The following is a 22,823-nucleotide window of genomic DNA, read 5'->3' on the forward strand; positions in this document are numbered from 1 at the left end:
TTTAATTGTTTTCTTCTGTTGACTCAAATTTGTTTAATTCTTACAGTTTTTATTCTGGTAAATAAAAACATGATAAATAATCAAATTTTTTAATTTGTCATTGACAGTTAATATAAATTAAGTAAAATATTAATTCAGTTCTGCACTATTATCAAAAGTTTTCCAATTTTTCCATAAAATGACCATGTCTAAATATATAGCCTAATGGTCAAAACAAGTTCAACAAAAGATTGTTTACAAATATGAGAAGACCGTGGTCCTATAACTCTTTTCTCCACCAAAGTGAACATGTAAATTGTTAGTCCAAGAAAATCACAAACTCTATTAGAAGAATGTACTCCAAACAAGTGATGGAACAGTACCAATTTCTCAGCCTTCCTTTGGCAGCATTACTTTTGATAAACATTCTCCAAATAAATTGTAGAATTCTAGCAAATACAGTAGACATTTTCATCTTGTCAAGATAATGTAAGGAAATGCCCCGAAAGATTTTTAAATTGACTATAATTACCAATATCAGTCCTTAAGATAATTTTGCTGACTAAATAATTGGAGGGTTTTTGTTTGTTTGTTTGTTTGTGTTTGTTTGTCTGGGTTTTTTTTCTACCACATAGGTTGATTGGTGCTTAACATAGTGCCTTTCCCGTCTTACTTGAACTCAGGTGGTCACCCTCAATTCTTCTATTGCTGGATATTACTAACATATTTAGCTGTTGTGTGAGTGTGTGTGTGGTTTTTTTTAAAACCCTTTTCTAGTCCCTTCATTGCCTTTGCATGCATTATCTTCCAGGATTCTTCTCTTTTTTGGACTTCTTCCCTGCCACCCATGTGCTTCTTGGTGGGTAGTTATCAGCATATACAGAGTTCATTTTCCATTGTATCAAAGACTGAATGACACAGGTCTGCTCCGTCTCTGATCATTTACCTGCACGGGGGTCCAGTTTAATACTGTTCCTTTGTGGCTATTTTGAATACTCCCAGCTGCATAAATACACAAGAACACACACAAAGATATACTCAGGGACAATCACTAAACAGCCTTTCCCTTCTGGTTTTCTGAGAGAAACCAAGGTACAAAAAGGAGGCCTCCATGGATCTAGGGTCAGTAACTGAAGCCAGGTGGCCTATCTTCTCAAGCTGCTTCTTTCACTACCCTCTTGCTGATTTGAGAAACAGCAGGAAAATGAATGACAGTTTAAATTTGATTTTTATTTTTGCCTTTCCCCAAATTTCTGCCACCCTGTAAACTCCACCAACTTCTTAGAAAAGGAAGCTCTTCTGTGGTCTAGGCATGTGAAAGTGTTTTAGCAGCAGTGGCTTTAGGTTGTCAGAGATAAAGCCATGCCACAATCCAGATTCAGTGAAGAGTTTCCTGAAAGAATCCAGATGTTGGTGCCATGATGGTTTTCTTAAGAGGTGAGGGACAAACCCTGCTCTTGAGCCAAGCCACTGTGACTCCTGGAGTTTAGCTAAAGCTAAAGGATGGCCCCCTTGAAGGTTGTTTGGTTGGGAGGAACTACATTGTGGACAAAGAGGATAGAAACTAATCCAAAGTGCCAGAAATTAACCCCTGCCATAGCTTAGGTTCTCCTAGGTAGTAGGCTTCAGAAGGAAGATATGAGCTTGGAGGTCATATGAAGGTCTACTTATCCTATATTATCTCTAGTAACTCTGGCAGTAACAGGAGCAAAATAAATCTGGACAAATGCAAGGCGTTTAGATGAATCTGGCAGTGTACACTGGGCTTGTATCAGACATCAAGCAGGCAAGGCTGGAAGGTTTGCTTTCTTTGTGCTCAAGGTTTTGGCCATCCTGAAGGAGAATCATTTTGGCAGGGAGTACTTAGTAGTCTACTGCAGGCTTCTCTTGGGTCCAACTGCCATCACCTGTCAATCCACAGGGATGCCCAGCAGGTCACAGCTGACATCCCACAGCCGCCTTGCTACTGTCTCATTACGAGCCTGCGCAGAGACCCATGCCACATGGCAGTCACTGGAAAGGAAAGAGAAAGACTTAAAGCACAGGGTTAAGAATGGAGTCTGCTCTCTGCCTGGGATAAGGAACACAACAGAAAAACAACCCAGGGATGACATGTGCTCTGAGCACTTCACAGGACCAGTGTTTGTCCTATCTCTGCATCCTCCAATGTTTACCTCAGAGAAAATGTAATTACCATTTTAGAGCTCACTAGACCACACCGGATCAGAATGCTTTGTTTGATATATAATGTGTATCATTTAGTCTTTATATTCCGCTTTGTGTGTGTATATATATATATATATATATATATATATATATGTATATATATATATATTTAACTGTAATATCAGTGCCTGCCTGACTCCTGTGTATGTCCATTTTATTCAAACATGTCTCTAAGGTCCACTCTATAGGCCCTTGTACAGTGTCATGTAGCTGAGATACTGCTATTTACATTGGTCATAGATGCTTGGAGTGGTTAAAAAAAAACCTTCTTCTTTCTGATCTACCTGCAGTTATAACTGTTTTTAAACTCAAAGAACAAGCCTTATAAGTGTAGTACTTCTGTTTAAGGGAACTCACCAATACCACCAGCAAAACCTGCCATTTCTGAGTGAAAAGACTATCACTGATGACCAAGAGGGTCTGGATGACTCTCTGGAAATGACTTGGCCTCTGTAGGCCTCTACAGCTTCCAATGCACTAAGCCTTAAATTCTTTATAAGTTTATGGTGAACAGCAAATGATACAAAGGACATGAAAATGCCCTGTAAGCTAAGACATGCTGTAAAAATTATTCAAATACAAAATTCAAATATTACATACAATAAGAGCTACTGAAGTATGGTTATGACATCAGCATGGTCATGATGCTGATATTTCCAGTGGGACTTTGGTAAGTATTAATCAGTATAAGTAAAAGATTGACCAATTTCAAAACTTACTATAAAGCTACTGTAATCAAGATAGTGTTATACTGGCATAGGGATACACATGTAAATGAATGGAATAGAATTAAAAGTGCAGAAGTAAACCCTCACATTTACAGTCAATTGATTTTTGGTAATTCTACTGTTATAGACTGATTCATGTCTCCCCAAATTCATTGGTTGAAGCTCTAACCCACATGTGACTATAATGAAGATACGGTCTTTAAGGAGGTAATTAAGGTTAAATGAGGTCATAAGGGTGAGGCCTTAATCCAATAGAACTAGTGTCCTTATTAAGAAGAGAAGGAGACACCAAGAATATATGCACACAGAGGAAAGGCCATGTGAGGACATAGCAAGAAGGTAACCATCTGCAACGCAGAAGAGAGGCCTCAGCAGAGACTAGCCCTGCCAGCATCTTGATCTTGAACTTCCAGCCTCCAGAACTGTGATAAAATAAATTGTCATTTAAGCCATCTAGTCTGTGGTATTCTGTTATGGCAGCCCGAGATGGACTAATACAGCTATCGTGACAATTCAGCAAAGAGAAAATAATCTTTTCAACAAATGGTTCTGGGACAATTGGATATCCAAATGCAAAAGAATGAAGTTGGAAACCCTACCTCATACCATATACAAAAATTAACAAAAATGGATCATAGGGAATTCCCTGGCAGTCCAGTGGTTAGGATTCTGCTCTCACTGCCAGGGGCCCAGGTTTGATCCCTGGTCGGGGAACTAAGATCCCACACGCTGTGTGGCATAGCCAAAAAAAAAAAAAAAAAAAAAAAGGAGAGAGGGCAGACAGCAGAAGCAAGAAGAACTACAATTCTGCAGCCTGTGGAGGAAAAACCACATTCACAGAAAGATAGGCAGAGGACTTTGTACCAGATGAAGGAACAAGATAAAACCCCAGAAAAACAACTAAATGAAGTGGAGATAGGCAACCTTCCAGAAAAAGAATTCAGAATAATGATAGTGAAGATGATCCAGGACCTCGGAAAAAGAATGGAGGCAGGGCTTCCCTGGTGGCACAGTGGTTAAGAATCCGCCTGCCAATGCAGGGGACACGCGCTCGAGCCCTGGTCCGGGAAGATCCCACATGCTGTGGAGCAATGAAGCCCGTGCGCCACAACTACTGAGCCTGTGCTCTAGAGCCCGTGAGCCACAAATACTGAGCCTGCTCGCCTAGAGCCTGTGCTCCGCAACAAGAGAAGCCACCGCAATGAGAAGCCCACAAACTGCAACGAAGAGTAGCCCCCACTCGCCGCAACTAAAGAAAGCCCGCGTGCAGCAACAAAGTCCCAACAGAGCCAAAAATAAACAATAAATAAATTAAAAAAAATAAAGCTGCTCAACATCACTAATTATTAGAGAAATACAAATCAAAACTACAATGAGGTATCACCCACCTCACACCAGTTAGAATGGGCATCATCAAAAAAATCTACAAACAACAAATGCTGGAGGGGGTGTGGAGAAAAGGGAACCCTCTTGCTCTGTTGGTGGGAATGTAAATTGATACAGCCACTATGGAGAACAGTATGGAGGTTCCTTAAAAAACTAAAAATAGAATTACCATATGACCCAGCAATCCCACTAGTGGGCATATACCCAGAGAAAACCATAATTCAAAAAGACACATGCACCCCAATGTTCATTGCAGCACTATTTACAATAGCCAGGTCATGGAAGCAACCTAAATGCCCATCGACAGACAAATGGATAAAGAAGATGTGGTACCTATATACAATGGAATATTACTCAGCCATAAAACAGGAACGAAATTGAGTCATTTGTTGAGACGTGGATGGATCTAGAGATTGTCATACAGAGTGAAGTAAGTCAGAAAGAGAAAAACAAATATCATATATTATCGCATGTATGTGGAACCTAGAAAAATGGTACAGATGAACCGGTTTGCAGGGCAGAAGTTGAGACACAGATGTAGAGAACAAACGTATGGACACCAAGGGGGGAAAGTGGCGGGGGTTGGGGTGGGGGTGGGGATGTGATGAATTGGGAGATTGGGATTGACATGTATACTCTGATGTGTATAAAATGGATAACTAATAAGAACCTGCTGTATAACAGGGATATCAGCTCGGTGCTTTGTGACCACCTAGAGGGGTGGGATAGGGAGGGTGGGATAGGGAGGGAGACGCAAGAGGGAAGAGATATGGGGATATATGTGTATGTATAGCTGATTCAGTTTGTTATAAAGCAGAAACTAACACACCATTGTAAAGCAATTATACTCCAATAAAGATGTTAAAAAAAAAAGAACCTGCTGTATAAAAAATAAGTAAAATAAAATTCAAAAAGAAAAACAAAAGGATCATAGACCTGAGCTTAATGTTAAAACTATAAAACTGTTGGAAGAAAACAGTAATAAATCTTTGTGACCTGGGGCTAGGCAATAGTTTCTTAGATAAGACACCAAAAGCACAAGTGATAAAAGAAAAAATAGATAAATGAGACTTCATCAAAATTAAAAACTTCTGTTCTTCAAAGGATACCATGAAGAAACTGAAAAGACAAACCAACAGAATGGGAGAAAATATTTGCAAATCATATACCTGATAAAGGACTCATATCTAGATTATATAAATAACTGTTACAACTAAACAACAAAAAGACAATCCAATTTAAAAATGGGCAAAGGATTTGAATAGACATTTCTCCAACAAAGATATAGAAACGGGGAATAAGCACATGAAAAGATGTTCAACATCATTAGCAGGAAAATGCAAATGAGAACTACAATGAGATACTACTCCATACATACTCAGATAGCTAATATCAAAGGACAGACAGACAATAACAAGTGTTAACAAGGATGTGGAGAAATTGGAACCCTCATATACTGCTTGTGGCAATGTAAAATGGTGCAGCCACTTTGGAAAACAGACTGGTAGTTTCTCAACAGCTAAAGTAGAGTTAAAATATGACCCATATTCCAGTGAGATTCCATTTCTGGGTTTATACCCAAGAGAAATATCCATACAAAATGTGTACATGAATGTTCATAGCAGCATTATCTTAATAACCCAAAAATGGGAAAATATCCAAATGCCCATCAACCGATGAATGGATAAATGAAGATGGTGTATCCATAAAATAAGATATTTGGCAATAAAAAGGAATGAAGTATTGATACACCCTCTAGCATGGATGAACCTTTAACATGTAATGCTAAGTGAAAGAAGCCAGTCACAAAAGGCCATATATTATATAATTCCAACTGTACAGGCAAATCTATAAAGACAAAAAGTTGATTAGTAGTTTCAGGCAGAAAAGAACAACCAGTGCAAAGGTCCTAAAGCTTCAATCAAGACAGACTTCTATGTTCATGTCTTGCTAGTGGTCTACATGGCTGCTGTTGGATCTTCAAAATGCTTAAAATTAAGAATCCATTGTACTGGAAAGGCTCTTCAAAAGTCAATTCAATAATTATGGATTTGAAGCTGACTCTAAGCCATTCAGTCAAAACCAAGATAAAGGGTTATTTCATTTTTTAAAATCTCCAGGGAAGAAGAATCCAGTCACTCTTGGAAAATCATTCCAGTGGACAAAACTAAATAATCTATCTTCTTGCACTTCAGACCTGCATTTCCAACTATCCGCTACACAGTTCTACTCACATATCTTATGGATAACACACTCAACATGTACAGAGCCGGGTTTATTACATAGTGGGCAACTGTTACTCTTTGGTTGAACGCCCATCCCACATTCTTTTGGCAATAGAAACCTGATTTCTTTCTATGGAATTACCTCTTCCTCTTGGATATAGTTTGAAGAGCCCATTAATCAAATGCCTGCCTGTCCTCCTGTAGCCAAGCGAGTGGGGGTGAGAGGATGGAGGCAATGATCGGGGTAGGAAAGAGACCCAATGCTTCCTCCCTGGAGAGTGGATGGTGGGCAACACAACAGACTGAAGACAGCTGGCGTTCACTCACTCCAGCAGCAGGGTCCTGGCCAGCTGACTGGCCATTCTGACTGTTCGAAGCCTAACTCTTCAGTCTTCCCTTCGAACCTAGGAGTATCCCCATATTTTAATAAATTCTCTTCTTGCTTATGTTAGCCAGAGTCCATTTCCACTGGTTTGGAATCAAAGAACCCTAAGCTATACACATTATTTATCTACATCTTCTGTCTCAGTTAATGTCACAATTAATCTCCTAATAACTCAGGCTTGAACCCAGGTCACCAAATCCTCCTCAACCCCCTCACTTGTTGGTCATCAAGTGGTAAAAATTCTGCCTCTTCAGGATCTCTCACTTAAACCATTCTCCTCATTCCGGCTGACATTACCCTACATCAGAAACTCATTCTCTCTCATTTGGGGTACTTCATTCATTTATCAAACGGAGTTACTAAGGATATTTTTCTAAACCACAGACCAGATTGTGGCTCTCTCTACTGAAACAACTTCTGTGGCTCCTCTCTAAGCCTAGCATTATAGGCCTTTCATGATCTGACTGTCTACCTTTCATTCCAATCTGAATTTATTTACAGCCCTTTCTCTAAAATTTCGGATTATTTCCACAAAATCTTGAAGGTGGAGGTGAAACCGTGTTAAAATTTTGATTGTATGTGATATTTGGAATTTGCTTCAAAATAATATGAATGAGAAAAATATGGGAAGGGGTAGTGGATGGGGATGGGGCAGGATTGGCCATGGGTTAATGGTTGTTGAGGCTGATTATGGGTATATGGGGATTCAACATGCTATTTTGTCTACTCCTGTGTACATTCAAAATTCCCTACAATACAAAGTTTAAAAAGTCTTCACTTATTCAGGAAGGGAGTCCATTGATACTATTTTAGTCCTGAAGGCAATGGAGAAATACAGATTCAAATTCTTTTTAATGTGAAAAAATAGAACTAGGAGTCCAAAAAGGAACAAAGAAAACTAGACTGACATAAAAAGTGTAGGAAGAAAAGAAACAACCAGAAAGCATAATCATCCATATAAAAGATGGCATGAATAAAATCAAACCTAGTAGTTACCACAAAAAAATGTGAATGGGTCAAATTCCCCTATTAAAAGATAAAACAGCATTATTAGCAGCATCATTAACTACCCTCATCCCTAGAGTCAAGAGACAAAAGCCATATTGGACAATGTACTTTTTAAAAAAGGTAAGGTATACATACAGACAATGGAATATTACTCAGCCATAAAAAAGAATAAAATAATGCCATCTGCAGCAACATGGATGGACCTAGAGATTATCATACTAGGTGAAGTAAGTCAGACAGAGAAAGACAAATATCATATGCTATCACTCATGTGTGGAATCTAATTGTTAAAAATAACACAAATGAACTTATTTACAAAACAGAAACAGACTTACAGATATCAAAAACAAACTTATGGTTACCAAAGGGGAAACATGGTGGGGAAGGATAAATCAGGAGCCTGGGATTAATATACACACACTACTATATCTAAGATAGATAACCAACAAGGACCTACTGTATAGCACAGGGAACTCTACTCAATATTCTATGATAACCTATATGAGAAAAGAATATGAAAAAGAATGAATATATGTATATGTATAACTGAATCACTCTGCTGTACACCTGAAACTAACACGACATTGTAAATCAACTATAGTCCAATATAAAATGAAAATTTAAATAAATAAATACCCCTCCCCCCCCCCCAAATAAATAAAAAGGGTATGGTACACCAGACAAATCCAAATTATTTCCTGTGGGCAATGAAATTCCATCTTCAAAAACAGATACATTCATACCTGAAATGGTTTCCACTTAGAACTTCAAGACCTTCTGTTAAGGCACAGTACAGGCTGGTCTGGGCTCCCTGCTGAGGGGTCTTGATGAAGAAGGAGAAAAGCCACCAAATCCATCTCATGAGGTATGAGTGCCGAACAAGTTCAGAGTTGACTGTGCCAGGGTGTACAGAGTATGTTGTAACGCCAGAGCCTGATGTGGGAATGCCATATAGAGAGGGGAAGACAGGACTTGATGTTGCCAAGTGGCCAAAGAGAGCAGAAGACATGAATAAACATTTGCCCCATGTGGACTCCCTTCCCATGATGCTATCGCAAGCACTCTTCACAGTAATTTATACCTTCATTTCACAGATTACAATTAAGGCTCAGAGAGGTTATTAACTGCTAGGAAGCAGCAGAGCCAGGACCTCTCAGAAGCACTTGACATTGTTGACCACTCTCATCCTAAAGCTGCCTTTTCATTGGCTTCCATGATCCCACACCTCTTCTGGTTTTTTTAACCTTTCTGGGATGCATCCTCTTGTTTCCTGGACCGGTTCATGATCTTCTGCCCAAACTTTAAATGTTAAGAGTTCTCATGGCTCACTAAATTCCCTCTCTGTAACTTTATAGCACTCATTTTTATCTATGGTCCAAGTGGCTCCTTTTAACTCTTGGCTGACAATAAAAGGCAGTATAATGTGGTGGTTAAGGGTATGGACTTTGTAGTCAGACTGCCCAGTTTCAAATCCAAGCTTTACCACTCACTAGCTGTGTAACCTTCCTGATGTTGTGACTTAGTTTCCTAATCTGTAAAATAGGGATAATTATAATACCTACACCTCACAGAGCTGTTCTCAGGATTAAATGAGTTCATGTGTAAAAGAGCTTAGAATACTGTCTGGTGCATGATAAGTGCTAAATGACCCTTATGCATGTGCTATTTCAGGTCCCCAATTCTTTTCTAGAAACCCTGGGGTCAGAAATGTTTCCAATTTTTTAAATTTTATTTTATATATATAAAATGTCTATTACCTACTCTCCCTAGTACAGGTGAGGTTTTGCTGCCAAATGTGTTTTGGTATCAAGCTTAGGAAAAAACTGAGTTTTCAGGCCTTTGTGGATTTCACAATTACAGAAAAAGGACTGTGGACCTGTATTATTTTCCACTTGACACCTACTCTAGATGACCCATAGTAATGCAGACTCAGAGGTCCAAAACTGACTTCATGTATTTAAGGCCAAACCTGGTTCTTGCAGTGTTCCCTACACTTTCAACCAGGCAGGCACACAGGACCAGTCCTTAAGGATCCACCACCTCACCATGCATCTCCAATCAACAAGCCCTGTGATTTCCACATCCTAAATATCTCTCAGGAGTGTCTATTACCCTCCATCTCCACCACCCTAGTCCAAGCTACCCTCACTTCTTACCTCAACCACAGAAATCACCTGCTGCATCCACTCTTGCCCTCATTTTAAAAAACAATTCCATTTTAACGGTTTTCCATTGTTCTTAGAATAAACACTAAAATCCTTACTGTGGCCTCTCTGGAGTTCACCTTCACCTACCTTACCAGTCTCAGCTCAGACCTCTTGCTTTCTACATTCTAACTATGACTGCCTTTTCTCAGTTTCTCAAGCAGAGACCAGACCTTCAGGCATTCTCTTCCTTCTGCCTGGAATGTTCCTCAGCCCCCTCAGCTGCCTCACCCCACCCACACTGTAACCCATTTAATTTCTAATCATCCTGCAAGGGCTCAGCTTGCAACTCACTCCCTCAGAAAAGTCCTTCCTGATCCTTCAGACTGAATAAGGTTCTCCCCACCACCCCCCTGCCAATCCATTATAGGTCCTCGTAATTCCCCTTTACAGCATTTATCACAATTATAATTAAATAACAACAACAAAAAGAAAACTGTCTAGACGTTGTTTAGGAAATGAATAAACTAAAGCACATCTATACTATGAAACATAATGCAGCCAACAAAAGTAATGGGGTAAATCTCTATGTACTACATGGAAAGATCTCTAAGATACTGTGTTGGAATTTCACTTCCTTATGTATGATATATACATATGTAAATGCACAAGAAAATAATTGGAATGGTGCACATCAAGTTGTTGACAGTGGTATCTTGAGGGGAGAAAAGCAGAAAGGGAAGAGAGGAGAATAACTACATACTTCCATCTTATTTGAACTTCATACAATGAGAATTATTCATGCATTAGTAGACTGATTTTACATGTGACAGTTGTATAAATACTTGTTAATTATTTCTCTCTCCCATTGGATGTGAACCACTCCACCCTCAAACCCCTAATCCAGTGTGTAAAATAGCATGGACACTGAATACGTGGCTGTTGAATGGCTGAATGAATGACTCTTCCGTCATGCCCAGGTTTCTTTCATTGCATCATAGCTATTTCCCACCTAATCCTCATACCTATCAGGTTTTCTCACTCGTGTGGCCTCTGCTTTTATCTGATCCTCACAGCTGGGTCCATCTCTCCACTTCCAGGCCACCCTAGCTCCCTGACCAACCTTTGGGTAGTTTTCACCATCCAGTTACCCTGATCTATCCCAAGCTGATAAAGGATGTTATGCCCTGAGCATAGACATAACTCTCCATCTCACAGCTGTCCATGTGGTTTGACGATCCTTTTCCAACGATGGGGCTAATGTGTCTGATACCTTCAGCCTGAATTCTGCCTGCCTTAATCCTAAGCAACTCTAATTGTCCACCCTGGATTTCCTGTTCTATTTATTGGAAATCCATAGTAGACCGTTCTAAGGACCTCTGTTTATTTGTGACTGGAGACTCCCCTCCTCAAGCATACATTTCCCTCTTATTTGACCCTTTGTTGTTAGGGAGACCCCCTCCATAGTCCCAGCACCTGTTTTATCCCAATGGTTGTAGCCAGTGCCAGTTCTGGTCCCTCCCTTCTATCTAGTTTCACTACGAGTCAAAAAACTTGATTTGCTCATGAGGCCTGAATTAATCATGACAATAACCCGTGAAGCAGTCCCATTTTACATATGAGGAAATAAGTCTTGAAAAGTTAAGCAACTTGCTGCAGGTCATGCAGCTAGTAACTGCCAAAGCCCAGCCTTCAGAATTTTCCCGTTACCTCCCAGTCACCTCCAACATTCAGTTGTGGGCTGTTTACTAAAACTATACCCAGGTAGAGCCATGGAAGCAGGTCCTGTCCAGAGGATGGGCTCCAGAAAACAGTTCCTATTCCTGTGGCTTTTAGCTACTTCCCATTGACTCATGTCTCCACACTCATTTCTTCTAAGCCTACCTTTTAGCCTCCGGGCGAGTTCCTGGGTAAAGAGAATGTTGGCTAACTTGCTGTGACAGTAGGCCAGACCTGCATGGTAGAACTTCTCACCCTGCAGGTTATGGAAATGGATCCTTCCCAGGTGATGTGCTAAGGAAGACACATTCACTACCCTTGATGGGGCTGATTCCTTCAACTTCTCTAGCAACAGGTGGGTCAGGAGGAAGTGACCTTTGAGAAAAAGAAGAATTAACAGAATTCAGGGCCAATGTGAGGGTGAAGGGAGTAGTGGTGAGCCGGGCTCAGCTATGGAAGGCAGAGCATTCAAGAATAAGGCTTTTTGCCTCATTAATTCATTATCAACTACAGAATAAGTTCAGTGATGGTTTGGGGAAATAGGAACAGCCAAAGACATGAGACATCTTTCTAAGAGGTAGGTCTGGATTATGTGAATATGAATATGAAGTCATGTCTTATTCCAACTTTGAATAACATCACTGTTTAAGAGCAGGTGGCTGCTACTTGATGTTGGCCACAAGAGTCACTACAAAGAAAGCAACACAGCCCCCAATCCAATTAGGTTGTTCAAAAATATTCTAAGGTAAATTGAATCTGAAGCACAGATTAAAAAGTGGGAGGAACCTCAAGCGAGCCTGAGCTTTCAGGCAGGACCACACTATTTATTATATACTTATAGTCTATTATGGCCCAAAGGTCCAATCACACCACAAAGAAGGCTCCATATGACCCTAAGTTTTCCAAGGGGAACTTTAGTTTCCCTCTAGCTTTGTGATGAGACACAATTTCTTACCTAAGTGGTTGACTCCTATGTGCATCTCAAAGCCGTCGGCTGTCTTGGAGTAGGGACACATCATCACTCCTGCGTTGTTGATCAAAATGTGGAGATGCTTTTCCTCTGCAAGGAAGAGGGGATGGAGAGTGGAAGTGGCCAGCCACAGCTGTTACATCTTTGAAATCTGCCCCATACCCATGCTTTGAAAATGAGGATGCATGGCTTCAATCTTTCCTCTATTTTCCCCTCATACTTATTTTGTATTGTTTTTTCATTTTAAGACTTTAGTTGAATCATATGTACTCTTAAAACAGGGCAAAATTCCACCTGACACTACCAAATGGCCTTTCCAATCTTTCCAATTCAGGAGCTACTTACTCAGTGCTTTTGGGAAGTGTTCTGTCTATCTCTCCCAACAGAAAGACTTCCCAAGCTGAATGGGAAATTCCAAAACAAGAGAAAAAGGATACTCTTTATGCCTCCCTGCCGCTCGGATTCAGGCCCCCAAAGAAACACTGGTTTCACCTCTTTGTTTCATCTGCTAACTCTCTCTTATGATTTATTTCCTCATGTGAGTTGTAATTTCTGACTAAAAGTATGTATCAGTGGAAGTTGCTTCCCTTGGGAGGCCTAGATCCCTGGGTTATGAGGGAGTAAGCCTACAGAGTGCTCTTGGACTCAATTTTGATGTGATACTACGGGGTTTTACACTAATTTCTCAGCTCAAGTTTCTTGCACCAGTTGGTGGTGTGAATGAATTCCCTCCCACCCCATAAATGATGTCAGCTTGAAGTTCTAATTTCTTGCAGATGACCGTTTATCCATCCATGTTCTAAAGAGATGATAAGCTTCTTTGTCATATGCCTGAGCTGGTGGCCTGGGGTTTTTTTTAAGCTCCCTGTACCAAGGACCAGATGGCTTTTTGTGAATCCCAACCTTATGTGGAGCCTCAGATACAGACAGCAACCCAGCCCTCAACATCCTGAGGTGTCATCTCCTATCCCTGTACGGATATTTGGACTCCAGACCTTAAAGCCCATATTGAGTTCTGGTACATGTATGAGATTTCTGGCTTTAGTTCTTATGCACTGCTATGAATTTTTGAATTCACTTTTTGTTTCTGCCTCTTGAGTATTTCCCTTTGTTACTAATGAGTTCAGCTATGAATCAGAAGTTTTTGGCTATATTTTATCTAGCATTTCTATGTGTCAGAGAGGGAGAGGAACCTTTTCCTTTTAGCTAAGTCTGCCATGTTGATTGCAAGACCCACAGCATAGTCTCCAGTTCCACACTTACCTGCTAAGAAGCCCTTAGCAAAGGCTCGAATAGATTTAGTATCAGCCAAGTCCAGTTTCCGCACCAACACCTGTTGGTTCCCTGTCATGATCTGGATCTCTCTGGCCACCAACTCTCCCTTTTGCACATCCCGGCAAGCTAAATATACACGGGCTCCTGTCAACCAACATATAAAAGAGACAAACTGTCGGCTCTGTTTTTGAGTGAGTATCAAAGACCTAATACTAATGCTAAATGTTATTTTCTACTGTTTTTTTAAAAAAGGAATTACCTCTACTTCACACAGAGGTATCTGATGAACAAATCAGGAAAGAAAAATAAATCAATAATATTCATTGTGTCCATTATATGTAGAACATTGTACTAGTATCAGACCAGCAAATCAGTGGGGCACTTGGAATGTTCTTGAATTCCAAGACTGGCAGGAAATAATGAGAACAGTCATCATTGCAAGGGATAAAATAGCAGTAGCAAGAAGACCTAAATAGACATTTCTCCAAAGAAGATCTACAGATGGCCAATAGGCACATGAAAAGATGTTTAGCATCGCTAATTATTAGAGAAATGCAAATCAAAACTACAATGAGATATCATCTAACACCAGTCAGAATGGCCATCACTAAAAGCCTACAAATAACAAATGCTAGAGAGGGTGTGGAGAAAAAGGAACGCTCCTACACTGTTGGTGGGAATATAAGTTGGTGCAACCACTACAGAAAACAGTATGGAGGTTCCTCAGAAAACTAAAAATAGAATTACCATATAATCCAGCAATCCACTCCTGGGCATATATCTGGACAAAACTATAATTCAAAAAGATACATGTACCCCTATGTTCATAGCAGCATTATTCACAATAGCCAAGATATGAAACAGCTTAAATGTCCATTGACAGATGAAAGGATAAAGAAGACGTGGTACATATATACAATGGAATATTACTCAGCCATAAAAAAGAATGAAATAATGCCATTTGCAGCAACATGGATGCAACTAGAGATTATTACACTAAGTAAAGTAAGTCAGAAAGAGAAAGACAAATACCATATGATATCACTTATACATGGAATCTAAAATATGACACAGATGAACCTATCTACAAAACAGAAACAGACTCACAGACATAGAGAACTAACTTGTGGTTGCCAAGGTGGGGGTGGTGGGGGATGGATGGACTGGGAGTTAGGGATTGGCAGATGCAAGCTATTACATATAGAATGGATGGACAACAAGGTCCTACTGTGTAGCACAGGGAGCTATATTCAATATCCTATGATAAACCACAATGGAAAAGAATATATTAATAAAAGAATGTATATATATGTATAACTGAATCACTTTGCTGTACAGCAGAAATTAACATTGTGAATCAACTATACTTCAATTAAAAAAAAACAACAGTCGCAGGAGGGAATTAGAAGCAGATGAACTTGCCTCTTTGAGCTAGCTCTTTGGCTGTCTCCTTCCCGATGCCTGTGTTGGCTCCAGTGACCACAGCAACCTTCCCAGGAAGCTGGACGGTTGAGGTACACACCCCGCTGGACAGCATTTTCCTGCAGACAGAGGAGAGCTCATCAGTTCTTCATTCTCTTTGTCTCAGCCAGAGATTCCTGCAACACCCCCGTGTCTACAGGTCCCAAGGCTGAGGGCTGTTTTGGTTCCTTCTACTGCTGTCTTTTTATAGATTAAAGGAAGGTTGGAGGAAAGAAAACAAAATTTTCTGCTCTTAAGATTTTCTTGCTCGGGCTTCCCTGGTGGCGCAGTGGTTAAGAATCTGCCTGCCAATGCAGGGGACACGGGTTCGAGCCCTGGTCCAGGAAGATCCCACATGCCGCAGAGCAACTAAGCCCGTGCACCACAACTGCTGAGCCTGCGCTCTAGAGCCTGTGAGCCACAACTACTGAGCCGGCATGCCACAACTACTGAAGCCCGCGTGACTAGAGCCCATGTTCCGCAACAAGAGAAGCCACCGCAATGAGAAGCCCGCACGCCGCAACTAGAGAAAGCCCGTGCGCAGCAACGAAGACCCAACACAGCCAAAAATAAAAATAAATAAATAAGTAAATAAATTTATTAAAAAAAAAGATTTTCTTGTTCAAATGTTTCTGCTCTTGCTTGAGGACAGAAGTGATTCTATTATAAGGGCAAACCTTAGCACTGTTCCCTGCAGTTACAAGAACTGATGAATATCTGTTTAGCCAGGCTCCCAGTGGAGCTCTTTCTTAAGCTTAGGAAATCACAAGACTCAGCCTAGAAAAAGAAAGAACTGGTCCACTGATGTTATCTGTCCATAACTGGCACTTTATGGCCTTGATAAAACAGCTTACTCAACACAAAGTTAAAATTATGAAAGCTTGTCAACCTGGACAAAACGAACAGAAACACACACACACTTAAAAATAAGACAAAGAGGGACTTCCCTGGTGGCACAGTGGTTAAGAATCCGTCTGCCAATGCAGGGGACACGGGTTCGAGCCCTGGTCTGGGAAGATCCCTCACGCCGCAGAGCAACTAAGCCCGTGCACCACAACTACTGAGCCCGCGTGCCACAACTACTGAAGCCTGCGCACCTACAGCCCGTGCTCCACAACAAGAGAAGCCACCGCAGTGAGAAGCCTGCGCTCAGCAACGAAGAGTAGCCCCTGCTCGCCGCAACTAGAGAAAGCTTGCACACAGCAACGAAGACTCAACGCAGCCAAAAATAAATAAATACATTTAGAAAAAATAAATAAATAAGACAAAGGATAATGTAAATAAGTACAAAGAGGAGCTGAGATTCAAGTCCTAGTTTCACTAATTTGAGTCCTTCTTCCTTCATCCTGCTTCTCCAAAAGAATGAATGCACAAACAGGTATTAGTAGGCCTCGGATTGTTCTTTTCTCTGCAAATCTTGGGGGCTCAATTTAAAACAATTTGTTGACTGGGAGATGCATTTTTAAGAGCATTTCAACCTTTTTCATTGAACTTAGAATTGCAAAGTACACACTTCTAGCCACTCAAGTTCCTGCTTAGAACAAACAGGCCATGAAGGAAGCAAACTAACTCAAGGTGACCACCAACGGATATCTTCCTCCTCAGAACAAGCCTCCCTGCTCAGTTTCCCACATCCCTTCAGCTTTAGCTCCAGGAGCCACAACGTATCAGGGCCTCTACCCAGCTCTTCCTTTTCCTTAACCAGCAGGATGAAAAGAGACAATCAACTATGAAAGTCCAGCTCTGGTCGAGCCCCCATGACCTAGCTAGGTGGTTTGGAACATCACCCTTGGAGTGTAACCTTCCTTAGAAAAATCTTGCTGAGGTATGAGCACTATTTTCAGTTCAGGTTCAACTCTTCACTGAGATTCTATGTGGATAAGAGGATGTCGTGGCGGAAAGAGATAAAAAGCAGCGTTTCGGCCGAGTACCAACACCCATGTGTGCCTAGAGGTGGAAGGACTGCGTGTGCAGAGGGGAGGAAAAATACAACTGGAGGAGGGGCTCGAGGGAGGTGGGGAGAAAGGGAAGAAGGGGTGAATGTGGTAAGAAATGGCAGAGGGTGATCTAGCGCGCCTTCCAGTTCCACTCAGACAGTGACCGCGTCCCCCTTCCCCCGTCCATCCAATCCCCACCGAGGGAAGGAGTGTGTGTCTTCAGTCACTGGTCCACCGTCACTACTGGTGATTTACTCAGCACCAATCAGCAGTGTGCAACTCGCTGCTGATTCTCCGGGGCACTCAGCCAGCCATTGGCTGATGTGTCACCTGGTCAAGAGACCACGACCCTCAACCTCTCCTCCCCACCCCCAAACCCCAGAGCAGGACTCGGACCACCTCCCACCCCCAACTCCTGCTGCGAAGGCAGGTAGAAGGCAGGAGAGTGTGATGAAACGCTTTCATTTCTCTCCTTTACTACATCTGTGCAGAGAAAAAGCAAATCTAACAGCAACAAGAGAGCAAGCAATGGAGCTGCAGATGTCACGATTTGCGTTGAGGAAACAAAGCAGGGTGCTCCGGACTGCAGCCCCTTCCCACGGCCTGGGGTCTCCTGGTATCGCCCTCCTCACCCAGGGCAGCTGGACCTCCTCCGACCAACCGAACTCCCCTACTTGGAGCCCCGCGGGGAGTCTTCCTTTCCTTTTTTGAAGAACAGAGCTTCGATGGGGATGAATGTTCCCCCCGAAGACTTCTCAAGAGAAGGCAATACATTTGCACAGACCTGATTTGGGGTGCAGCGATGTACAGGAGAAAGGGGAGGAGGAGGAGCAGGAGCAGGAGCAGGACCCCAATCATCTCGCGGGGAGGCAGGTGCGGCTGCCGGAGGTGAGCGAGATGCCCCAGCGGTGCTCGCCGGCTGTGGCCTCTCTTCCAAGACACGCCCTAGTAAAGTGCGACAGCCCGGGGAGTAAAGCCGTCTGGGAAATGTAGTCCAAAGCTTGGCATGTGAGCACACTGTTCCCAGACGCTGAGAGAAGCTGAATTTTGCACCAGATACGCAACGGGTCCCCAACCAGCTAGGATCTAGGGCCTTTGGGATCATCGAACCAGCTCTCCCATGGCCCTTCTGGCCACCATGAAATCTCCCCAGTCTTCTCTGTGCCGGTGCCTAAGTCCAGACCCTGGTTCAGTTTTCCCCAATTATGGGTAGGCGGTTACCGCATGTTTCTCCTGGAGGTCAAATATTGGCGTCTGGGAAATGTTCTAAGGCTGATTGCACAAAAGAGGAGCGCTTGGAGTCTGACAGTTGGGGGGGAGGGGGGAATCTTTCCTCCTTAGGGGTTCCTTCACGCAAAGAAGCAGAAGCAATCGGTCCCTGAAGACACTACCAGGAGAATCATTTTATTGTGTCTTTGTGGAATTATAATGAAATATAAAGTATAATATCATAATTTTCCTGGTGTTTGAGTGTTAATTGATGATAGAATATAGTTTTCTTGATGACTTGGGTTAGTTATATTAACTCCCAGGGTAGCAATGGATTTCTCAGATTAGCACAGTTGGTTTTGCCTACTCATGAAAGTATTTAATCCTGTCTTGAATTAAAGCCATGGAAACTCTCTGGGAACAAGCAGCTTCCCTGGTCAGTCACTCCTTTCAGTCTGCCCTCTAAGGACTATGTCTCGTTTCCTTGGGGGTGAAGGTGGGGAATGTTTTAAGTCATTATCTGTCTGTGGTCCCTGACTGCACACAGTAATGTATTCTGGTTCTTCTGGATAAGTCATTTCCATTTGATTGAAAGACACATATTCCAAGCTCAATTTGAACCAATATATTTTATAGCAATTGGAGAGGAGAGGGTTTCCTTCACACAATACAAATTTCTACTGATTTAACATTATATTATCTAAGTCATCAGATTTTGTCACATGCTTATTATTGGGTTACCTAATATTTGAATAGAGTTTTACACCTGTATTAAAAGCCTTTCCCATGTTTTGTTCCTTATTCATTCACTCATTTATTTGACAAATGTTTATGGTATTCCTACAATGTACTAGGCACTGTGCTGAGGTCCAGCAAGGAGCCAGGGAGAAATTACCTCTGCAACAAGTGATTGGGGCTTCCCTGGTGGTGCAGTGGTTAAGAATCCGCCTGCCAATGCAGGGGACACGGGTTCGAGCCCTGGTCTGGGAAGATCCCACATGCCGCGGAGCAACTAGGCCCGTGAGCCACAACTACTGAGCCTGTGCTCTAGAGCCTGCAAGCCACAACTACTGAGTCCGTGTACCACAACTACTGAAGCCCACGTGCCACAACTACTGAAGCCCGCCCGCCTAGAGCCTGTGCTCCACAAGAGGAGCCACCACAATGAGAAGCCCGTGCACCGCAATGAAGAGTAGCCCCCGCTCGCCACAACTAGAGAAAGCCCGCGTGCAGCAACAAAGACCCAACGCAGCCAAAAATAAATAAATTAAAAACAAAAACAAAAACAAAAACAAAAAAACAAGTGATCACTGTGAATAAATTGTGATGAGGGTTATGAGGGAAAATAGAGAAAGCTTTGGGAGGTCATAGCAGGAGACCTCTCCTGGTCTGGAAATCAGGAAGGCTTCTTTGAGGAAATAACATGTGAGCTGAGGCCTGAGGAAGGTCAGGAGTTAGTGGGCAAGCAACATATAGGCAAGAGTGCTCTGAGCAGAGGACTTGAGTGAGTGCACTTGATGGTGCAGAGTTAAAACAGGGGCCACTAGAACAATGGAAAACACTGGTCTAGTTGAGGCACAGGGGCTAGGGGCAGTGCCAGAAATGGCAATAACAACCAGTGCTTATATAGTGCTTATTATGTGCCAGGCCTTGCCCAAGTGCTTTATACCTATTAACCACCTTGACTCTCATAACAACTCTATGAGGTAGGTACTATGATTTTCCCTATTTCACAGACAAGGAGACTGAAACAACAACAAGGTTAAATACGTTAGCCCAGGACATAGTGGCAGAGCTGGGATTCAAACTTAAGCATGTTGTATCCATGGTCTGTGCCCTTAACTACTGAGCCGTGTTGCCAAAAGATGAGGCTGGAGAACTTCTTCTTATACATATGCACATTTGGGCATCTACACAAAATTTGCATGCAATTGCATCCATAGAACCCAGATTAAAAACAATTGGTTAAACCTGTCAATTTTAATAATGTAATAGGGAGTTATTTACAAGCAAAAGCGAGTTTATTCAGAAATAGCCATAGGAACCCGCAATTCAAGATATGCAAACTATGGTGGCCCATGGGCAAATCCAGAGAACAAGGAAGGGAAGCTTGCTTTTATAGCAAAAGGGGGTGTGGTTGGGAGGGGCTGTGATAATCAAAGAGTCCATTGGAGAAAGCTGGGAATCCAAAGTATGGAGGCTTCTCATTGGTTGGGTTGTTAAAGTCTGATTGGCCGGACTGTATGCAGTGGAGAGTTTTCTTCTTCCTGCTGGATAGTGATGTAGGCAACACTTTCCTGTGGGAGATGTAGGCAAACATCTCTTCCTGTTTGGAGTAATTGATGATGCATGACTGGGCATGAGAGCTCCCCATATAGGGCTGTCCCACTCCAATTGTAGCTGAGGTTTCTTTAGTTAATTCCACAAAATTGATGACTGAAGATGGGTAAACAGAAGAGTCACTTGGAGAGGAAGTTAGAGAAAGTGCAGAGGAGGACCTTGAGGAGCACTCAAATTATGGGATAGGTAGAGAAAGGTAAGACTGAAAATGGACTGTGAAAAGGGGACAGAGAGGTTGGAGATGTATCAGCTTGGGTCTGAGCAGGTTAGAGAAACCACACAGTAAATTTGAACAGGGAAATTTTAATATGAAGAATTATTAACCATAACAGGATTGGAATGATGAGGAACTGGCTTGTACAGGAGTGATTAAACTTTTCTTATAAAGAAAAGTAAATATTTTAGGCTTTGGGGGCCATCTCTGTTGCAGCTACCAACTCTGCTACTGTAACATGAAAACAGCCATAGACAGTATGTAAATGAATGAGCATGGCTGTGTTCCAATAAAACTTTATTTACACAAACAGGGAGTGGACTGAATTTGGCCTGTGGGTCACAGTTTGCCAACCAGTGTGCTAGTAAGAAGTAAAGAGAACTCTAGGGAATTCCCTGGCAGTCCAGTGGTTAGGACTCCCCGCTTTCACTGCCAAGGGCCAGGGTTCAGTCCCTGGTTTGGGAACTAAGATCCCGCAAGCTGTGTGGCATTGCCCCCCCCAAAAAAAAGAAAAGAACTCTAAAGGCTAAAAGAACAGATAAAATAAAAAATAGATATAATTTAAATTTTTAATAGCAGATATGCTATAAATAATACAACATAATATAATATATAATAGCCCCTACCTGGGGCTGAGATGGAGCTCCCTAGGAAAAGACCCCTTCTACTCCCAGACTGAAGCCCAGGGCTTGCTGGAGAGTATAGCACACTGAATGGCGGAGAAGTCGCTGTCTGCTGCACCACTGAAATTTGCTGGAAATCCACTGTGCTAGGGAAAGCTGTCCACAGGGAAGTGTCTCACTGGAGGCACTCTGCTACAAAACCACCTGAGGGGAGGGTTGCTGGGGGAGGCTGCCGGCCACTGAATGCTGATGGGGCCAGGCACTTGATGGTGCAGAAGCTGCGTAGACCACAGGAGCCTGGCACTGCGGGAGCCAAGCCTGCTGCAGAAGCCTGCAGAGCTGGTGCAACAGAACCAGAAAGCAAGTCCCTTTCCTTCCGCAGTGTCTCTCCAGTGCCATCTATTGACAAAGCTCAATATCGTGCCAGATGCCAAAGAAGAGAATATAGACAATAGAAGGGTCATTTTCCACTCTCATAAAGCAGACAAAAAGGATGAATTGGAGCTGAAAGGCAATAAATTGATAACTGGCACCAGAGGGGACCCAGAAGATGTGGTGTAATAGAAAGCATTATAAAGGCATTTAAAGAAGTGGGGACAACACCAAAAGCATGATCCATAGAAGAACAAATTAAGTTAGACTTCATCCAAATTAATAACTTCTGTTCTTTGAAAAATAAAGACTGGGAGAAAATATTTGCAAATCACATATCTGATAAAGGACTTGTAGTCAGAATATATGTTTTAAAAACTCCCCAAACTCAAGATTAAGAAAACAACCCAATTTTTTAAATGGTCTAGTGATTTGAACAGATACTTTAACAAAGAAGATATATAGGGACTTCCCTGGTGGTCCAGTGGTTAAAAATCTGCCTTACAATGCAGGAGATGCAGGTTCCTTCCCTGGTCGGGGAACTAGGATCCCACATGCTGAGGGGCAACTAAGCCCGCGAGCCACAGCTAGAGAGCCTGTGTGCCACAACTACTGAGCCCGA

General features: G+C 42.1%; 1 protein-coding gene across 2 annotated transcripts; it reads right to left on the reverse strand.

Moving 5' to 3' along the window:
• Positions 1-1,188: 1,188 nt before the first annotated feature.
• Positions 1,189-18,384, reverse strand: RDH11 (retinol dehydrogenase 11). 2 transcript variants are annotated; one of them, XM_061182682.1, is made up of 7 exons: positions 18,228-18,384; positions 15,468-15,586; positions 14,034-14,189; positions 12,756-12,860; positions 12,056-12,175; positions 8,681-8,870; positions 1,189-1,992 (listed from the first exon to the last, which is right to left on the reverse strand). In XM_061182682.1, exons 1-7 carry the CDS (start codon positions 18,299-18,301, stop codon positions 1,890-1,892), a joined length of 867 nt encoding a protein of 288 aa, XP_061038665.1. In that variant the 5' UTR covers positions 18,302-18,384; the 3' UTR covers positions 1,189-1,889. The 2 variants fall into 2 exon arrangements, with proteins under 2 accessions (XP_061038665.1, XP_061038664.1); XM_061182681.1 differs by having other exon boundaries at positions 11,966-12,175.
• Between the last annotated feature and the right edge of the window lie 4,439 nt (positions 18,385-22,823).

Source organism: Eubalaena glacialis, chromosome 2 (genome assembly GCF_028564815.1).
Source record: "Eubalaena glacialis isolate mEubGla1 chromosome 2, mEubGla1.1.hap2.+ XY, whole genome shotgun sequence".
NCBI classification, from domain to species: Eukaryota; Metazoa; Chordata; class Mammalia; order Artiodactyla; family Balaenidae; genus Eubalaena; species Eubalaena glacialis.